General features: G+C 42.4%; 1 protein-coding gene across 1 annotated transcript in view; it reads right to left on the bottom strand.

Annotated features, from left to right (window-relative positions):
• Positions 1-6,942, bottom strand: part of PIKFYVE (phosphoinositide kinase, FYVE-type zinc finger containing) — a 91,595-nt gene that overhangs the window by 19,976 nt on the left and 64,677 nt on the right. Inside the window, exons 29-30 of the mRNA XM_045296769.1 lie at positions 2,425-2,485; positions 1,247-1,384 (exon numbers count right to left, since the gene is read on the bottom strand). Of these exons, the coding sequence (XP_045152704.1) occupies positions 1,247-1,384; positions 2,425-2,485 (199 nt within the window). The remainder of the gene's footprint in view (positions 1-1,246; positions 1,385-2,424; positions 2,486-6,942) is intronic.

The raw sequence follows: 6,942 nt of genomic DNA, 5'->3' as shown, positions 1-6,942 counted from the left end.
TTCCCACACTGTGTCTCCAGTGTTGTCCCCTTTAGGGCTATGGGTCAGTGAAGGACATCTTGTCTAATAGTGGGGTCAGCCATGTGGTCCTCTCTCTGGATTGGCTGCACATCGTCCTCAAGGCCTGGTGGGCCAAGATGTGCTCCACTCTCTCCTCCTCCCCATTCATCTGTTCCTGTGTGCTCCAATCAGATATGTCCCTCTCCCAGAGCTGCAGATTAAGTGCTGTTCTCTGAAATAAATTCTTCTGGGGAGAGGGGCAGGTGTTCACGTAGTTGGGATTGGGGCCGGCCCCTCAGACCTCTCCGCTGGTTCCCTACCAGGAGTTGCTTCTTAAACAGCAAAGCAAGGAAAGGGAAGTGCAAGATATACCATATATACTCGAGTGTAAGCTGACCCGAATATCAGCCGAGGTACCTAATTTTACCCCAAAATCTGCATTAAAAATGTGCTGAAAAAAAACTTGGCTTATACTCGAGCATATATAGTAAATTTGCTATAGCTGTGAAGCACTGCCAGGCTGCTCCTAACTCCCAGTGAGCCCGTGGGACAGAGCAGAACTGTCCGCAGGGTTTTCTGGGCTGTCATGTTCGTGGAAGCACATCACCAAGCCTTTCTCCTGTGGAGCCCACTGGGTGGGCTTGAACTGCCAGCCTCCAGGTTAGCAGCCCGAGCACGTAGGGGTCCTGAAAAATGTGCTTTTAGTGAAGCTAGTGTTTCCGTTGGAGAAATAGCCACAATTTCTGATTTTCTCATAAAGTCGCCAATGCATGCTTTATGGAAGTTAGAAGACCCCCAGAAAGTAGATAAAGCTGCACCGCATTTCGTTACTGGGAGGTCTACAGTCAAGCCGTGCAGGAAATGTGCTACGATAAAATGCTGTGTCTGCGTCAAAAGAGCACTTTCAATAGGTAGAACATTTGAAATGTAATTCTAAAGGATCAGAAAGTATGTGTCCAAGAATTAGCATGCTTTTCAGTCTTCAAACCCACTGCTGGTTTGAAGTCGAGTCGATGCTGGCTCATAGTGAAAACACACACACACCTTTATAGGACACAGTGAATCTTTATAGGAGCAGACAGCCTCATCTCTCTCCCATACAAGGAATGGCTAGTGGTCGGAACTGCTAGCCTTGCAGTTAGCGGACCAATGCCCAACCCTCAGACCACCAGTTCTTTTTAATGTATTCGTGATAAAGAAATCAGCAGTGCACCTTTCAGTCTTAGATTGAGTGAAGAAACGGTACCTTCAGAAGTGCTCGCTGTATCCAGGTCAGGGGGCCCTCCTACCATCTGCTCAGTCAGGACTTCGGGTGGCGTGGGCAACTGGAGATGGGTAGAGCTGGTGGAGCTCTGACTGGACAGAGTCGTTAAGAAGCGATCCTCTAAAAAAACACAAATCACCCTCTTCAGTGAATTATGTAAAAATTCTAAGGCCATTTCTACTTAATGTTCCTAAATGCCAACTAATAGATTTAGACCTCCTAAGCCAAGCTTGAGCGTTGTCGGTCCCCCGTCATGTTTCTGCGAATCTTAGACCCACACAACCATACTCACTAGCCTGTGATCTTCCTGCATTCTGCACCATTGATGTGGCTGCCTGAGTCCAAAGAGGGCCTTACGGACTGTATCAGGCTTCAGTTAGGCTGGGCTAGGATGCTTTCTTGATATAAAGTTCATTTGTATTTTTTAAAAATGAAGTGGGTCATTTAGCTGTTACAGAAACGGGTATAATGCAGAGGTTAGGTGACTTGATTATAATTAAGTCTTAGCTGTATTACAGTGGTGGACAACCAAGTCTGATTCCGAGCCAATACTCTTTCTACTTTACCACAACTACATAAATTGAAGGGCATTCAATTTGATAAGGAGCAAAACTAGGACACTAGTGTGTATGTGTAAATCTCAAATGCTCATTCTGAAAGGAAAAACAAAAAAGCTCATTTAACTGTAATAAAAAAACACCCAAAATCCTGAGTTTAAGTTTTTGTTCCCTAAAGATAGGCAAAGAAAATTCCCTCAAATCTTCAATGGTGATTTTCGCCTAATCCAATGAAATTCTATGAAAAGCCATTACAAATCTAGAAAATCTTTTAGTGACATAAAAATATAAATTAAGCTTTCTAAGATACTTTCAGTGAGTGAAACCTTTGAAATATGCCAAACAATTCAACTTCCCATTTCTCTTTGCTCTTCCCTAAGAGCAGTATTTCACATCACCCTGTACTTTATCTTCTCTCAATATATTTTATGATACTCTTAAACTACCATGATTATAAATACTTTAAAGAAAATCAAACAAAAGTTTGTGAACAAGTTCGTTAGAAATAAAAAAATCTTCAAGTGAGTGTGTATGCAGAACTGACAGCCTAAGAAATCCCCGGGTCCAACAGAAGGTGCTGGGCCGACAGACGCACGTACTAACCCTTCTCTCCATTCTGAAGCCCCGGAGACACATTCCGTGGGGAAGCATCCATTGTGCTTATCTGTGGAAAAGTAGATACTTTGTTACGAAGAAAACATTAAATTCTCATTTTTAAAGTCTCTACCCAGCAAATACATTTCTGGGGTCACACCTTGTCAGACTCCTAAGGATGCTCAAATTTCAATTACTACCTTGTTGGAAATGAACACTGGAACATTTGTAGAATATGTACTTATTGATTCATTTATAAAATAAACTCATTATGTTAACATAAATTTATTTTTTAAATGGTGAAAAAAAGTAGTGCTAGTTTAAACGTACGCAAACATCTTCACTGTCCACCTTAATAGAAGAAGCTGAATGATTACCTGGCTCCTGTATTTGCTCTGCTGAGATATATTGTTGTGAGTGAAAAATGTCAAGGAAACCCAACCACATAAATATACAATTAAGAAAATGAGACCTTGTGGACTTCTGAAAGAGTCTCAAATTTCTAGACGTCCTAGAACCACTCTTTTGAGTATATTGCTCTAAGACGTGGTTCTCAACCTGTCGGTCGCAACCCCTTTGGGGGTCAAATGACCCTCTTACAAGGGTCACCCGATTCATAACAGTAGCAAAATTACAGTTATGAAGTAGCAACAAAAATAATTTTATGGTTGTGGGGGTCACCACAACATGAGGAACTGTATGAAAAGGTCGCAATATTAGGAAGGTTGAAAACCACTGCTCTAAGAGCTCACAGTTTAGCACCCAAGTAGCAAAGAACTGCTTATGATTATCTAAGTCCGAAAAGCTTCTATTATCCACTTTTCTCAAACCCACACTCATAGAGAGATCTATTTAGAATGACTATGAGCCCCAAGTACAATGTGCCTACAAAGTCATTTCTTAGGTCTTTGCTCAAAGGTCACTATTGCAGGGAGACCTTCCCTGGCCACTTGATGTTAGGCCGCCAACTATCACCACCACCACCACCCACTACCTCAGCAAGCCCCCAATCCTTGTTTTTTTTCTTACAATTTCCCCCCAGATTTACTGGTTCATCTGTTTACTGTCAAGTCTCCCCCTCATTAGACAAAGGTTCACTGGACAATAGTCTTTGTTTTCAAATGTATACATTGTGCCTAAAACAATGTCTGACACATAGTTGTTAGTCCGGGCAGACTAGAGAAACAAATTCATAGACATTCATATGTGTATAAGAAAGCACTTTATATACAAGAGCAATTGAATACTGAGAAAACATCCCATCCAAGTCCAGATCAAGTCCATAAGTCCAATATTAGCCCATATGCCTGATACCAATCTATAAATTCCTCTTCAGATTCACGAAACACATGCAATGGTGTTGAATGCAGGAAGATCACAGGCCAGTGGGTGGATCCAGTGGCGGTAGAAGCATTTCCGCACAGGCAGGGGGCTTCACGTGGATCCTTCAACTACGGGGTTCTAGCATAGCTCCCATGTGTCTTGTCAGCAAGTATGTCTCACAGGGAGTCTGTGTGTCCCGCCTCCAGCGAGCTATGTATCTCCTTAGTGCCTCCAAATGAGCTCATCAAGCTGCGACCTGATTGACAGGCTAACTCAACCCCTTGACTCATACGTCTCAAATTGACAACAGATTATGTAACTACTACAACATACTTCTCCAGAATAGTCCACCAAATGAATGAAGATAATGGCATTATTCCAGATTTTCATATCAGCTTTCAAATAGATGATTCCAAGTTGATTTTAACTGTCTACAGACTAAAATCGGAAAAGTCTTACAACATTAGCTTTGCAGTTCTCCAATGTGCAAATGGAAAAGCTACCAGCTGTCTGTATTAGTCATTAGTAGCTGTATTAGTCTGGGTACTTTGGAGAAACAAATCTACAGCAACTCATGTATAAGAGAGAGTTTTATATAAAGAAAACGTGCATCACGAAAACATCCCAACCCAGTGCTGCCCAAGCCCACAAGTCCAACATTAACCCATTAACCAAACACCAGTCCACAAAGTCCTCCACCTCACAAAACAGAGGCAATGATGCCGACTGCAGGAGGAAAGCTGAGTCAGTGAACGAACAAGCATCTCAGCACTAGCAGGGGTCTCCACGCGGCTGCTCCAGCACCCAGGGCTGCATCGGGATAGATCCATGCGACTTTTCCTTGGGGATGTCTTGTAGGAAGTCAATCTTGCAAGCTGAAGCAGGGAACTGCTAAGGCAGCTGCACCCAGTGCAACCATCACAAAACAAGAGACCCGAGAGCTAGAAAGGCGAGGCTTCACCACCCATTTATCCCTCCGCCTTTCAATTAGCCCCACATGTGATTATTGGCCCGGTTGGCACAATTAACTAACTCAGTAGCCTTAGACTAGGCAGCAAATACTAGTATACAGGTCAGAGTCCTGGTGCCATAGTGGTTACTAGTTGGGCTGAGATTCACAAGGTCAGCAGTTCAAAACCACCAGCTGTTCCTTAGCATAAAGATGAGGCTTTTCTACTCCCGTCAAAAATTAGTCTCAAGGACCCACAGGTGCAATTCTACTCTGTTCTATCGGCTCGCTATGAATCAGCATCAACTTGATGGCAGTGAGTCAGTATTACACAGATCATCTTTACTTACCCTAATTGTTACTCCTATCTAAACTAAGAAAAAGTGTCCCTACACTGTTAAGAGACAAGGATTTCAGAGACCTAAGGCACTTGATCCATCTGTCTAAGAAAATATTTCTTTATACAAAAAGAAAACATTCTCCCAAAAGTCTTCATGGTGTGAGAACACTAAGCCCTTAGAATATATGGAAATTAACTAATTTCCTGTAAGTGTGGTGGATACAATCCTAAAACAGTCCCCCAGGATTCCCAATCCCTGATATATACACATTTTCCCCCAGTTGTTCAATCAAACACCAATCCACTTATTGCTTAGGAAGGCATTCTATATATAAGATTATGGTCCAAAATCAGTTGATCATAAAATAGGGAATTCATCCAGACAGGCCTGACTTACTCTCACATAAGCCCATCCAATCTAGAGACAAGGTACATATAACAATTTATTTGAAGGTTAGAGATATGACGCAAAAGAAGAACTTGATGCATTGCTACAGATTCTGAAGCTGGGGGAGTGGGGAGAAGAGGCACGTGGCATGGAACATACGGTCTTTAACTGAAGTCTGCCCACAACCCGAATGAGCTTAGAAGATGATTCGAGCCCCAGACACGGTGAAAGTCCCAGTCAAAGCCCGGTTTCTTCCAGGGGCTGAGAACCAAACCCAGCCGTGACATGCCAACATCTTCACCCAGGGAAAATATAAAATACTTGTTTTAAGCCCTTTCAGTTTCTGGTAATTTTTTACTCAGAGTACAGTCAAGAAAGGCTAATCAAATCAGTGGGTAGAATTAACCCAGTTCAGACCATTGAAGAAGAGCTGCTCATTTAAGTAGAGGCATAAATAACCAAAACTCCGGTGCTGGTCCAGTGGCTTTGCACTCCTGGGCAGCTGCCTTGCTAATGATCTTCACCCCTCGCAGGATTTTCCCAGCACTAAACTAACTTCAGAGCGTCCTTGTGAGACAAGTCACAAAGTTTTTTTAAAATTTCAGTCCCACAAATGTATTGGTCCCTACTAATCTGTATATTGAAGTGTAAATATACACCCATTAAAAAAATACTAATCCAAACAGCATAATATACTAAATTAGGACTCTATTATATACTCAAGTGAGTCACAGCGTTTGAGACTCTTTCAGAAGTCCATTTGGTCTCATGTTCTTAATTGTACAAGGGGGTACCTCCCAAAAAACTGGAATTTTTTTGGAGCGATGTATTTAGAATTTTTTACCAAACAAGCTTATCACCTTCAAAGTATTCTCCGTACACTTAATGCATTTGTTAAATCTGCGATTCCACAAAACACTAAGGGTGTGCGGCAGAGGATCTGGGGGAATAGAGCAGGGAGGTCCCAAGGCAGTGCCGAGGATAGACTTTGGGGCCAGGCTGTGGCACCCCATTGGACTCGACAGGAGGACACTTCTACAGGTCAGCAAACAGACCTTGAACTATTTACAAGTTTTTCTTTTTTTGTCATTGGTTTTGTTACTGTTGTTGTAGTCCTTCTGTTTTCTTTTGTCACTTAGTTTTGATTTATTTTTGGTGTGTATATTATTGTATCTGCAGGTCTATCTAGAGAAGATAGGCTGGATGAACAGTCTGGAGGAGAAAACAATGGGACTGATGGTTTAAGAGTAACATAGGAGTGGGGGGGAGTGAGGGAAAGGAGGTGGTGCTGACCAACCCAGGGACAGGGAACAACAAGTGATTCAAAGATGAGGGTGAGGAGGATGTAAGAGGCTGGGTAAAGCTTGATCAAGGGCAATGTAACTGAGAGAAATCACTGAAACCCAAATGAAGGCTGAGTATGATTGTATTAGTCTAGGTACTTTGGAGAAACAAATCCACAGCAACTCACGTATAAGAGAGAGTTTTATGCAAAGAAAATGTGCATCACGAAAACATCCCAACCCA

The sequence above is a fragment of the Echinops telfairi genome, unplaced genomic scaffold (genome assembly GCF_000313985.2).
Source record: "Echinops telfairi isolate 266 unplaced genomic scaffold, ASM31398v2 ScPeMD7_3;HRSCAF=10, whole genome shotgun sequence".
In the NCBI taxonomy this organism is placed as follows: Eukaryota; Metazoa; Chordata; class Mammalia; order Afrosoricida; family Tenrecidae; genus Echinops; species Echinops telfairi.
This window is presented reverse-complemented; position numbering and strand designations above follow the sequence as displayed.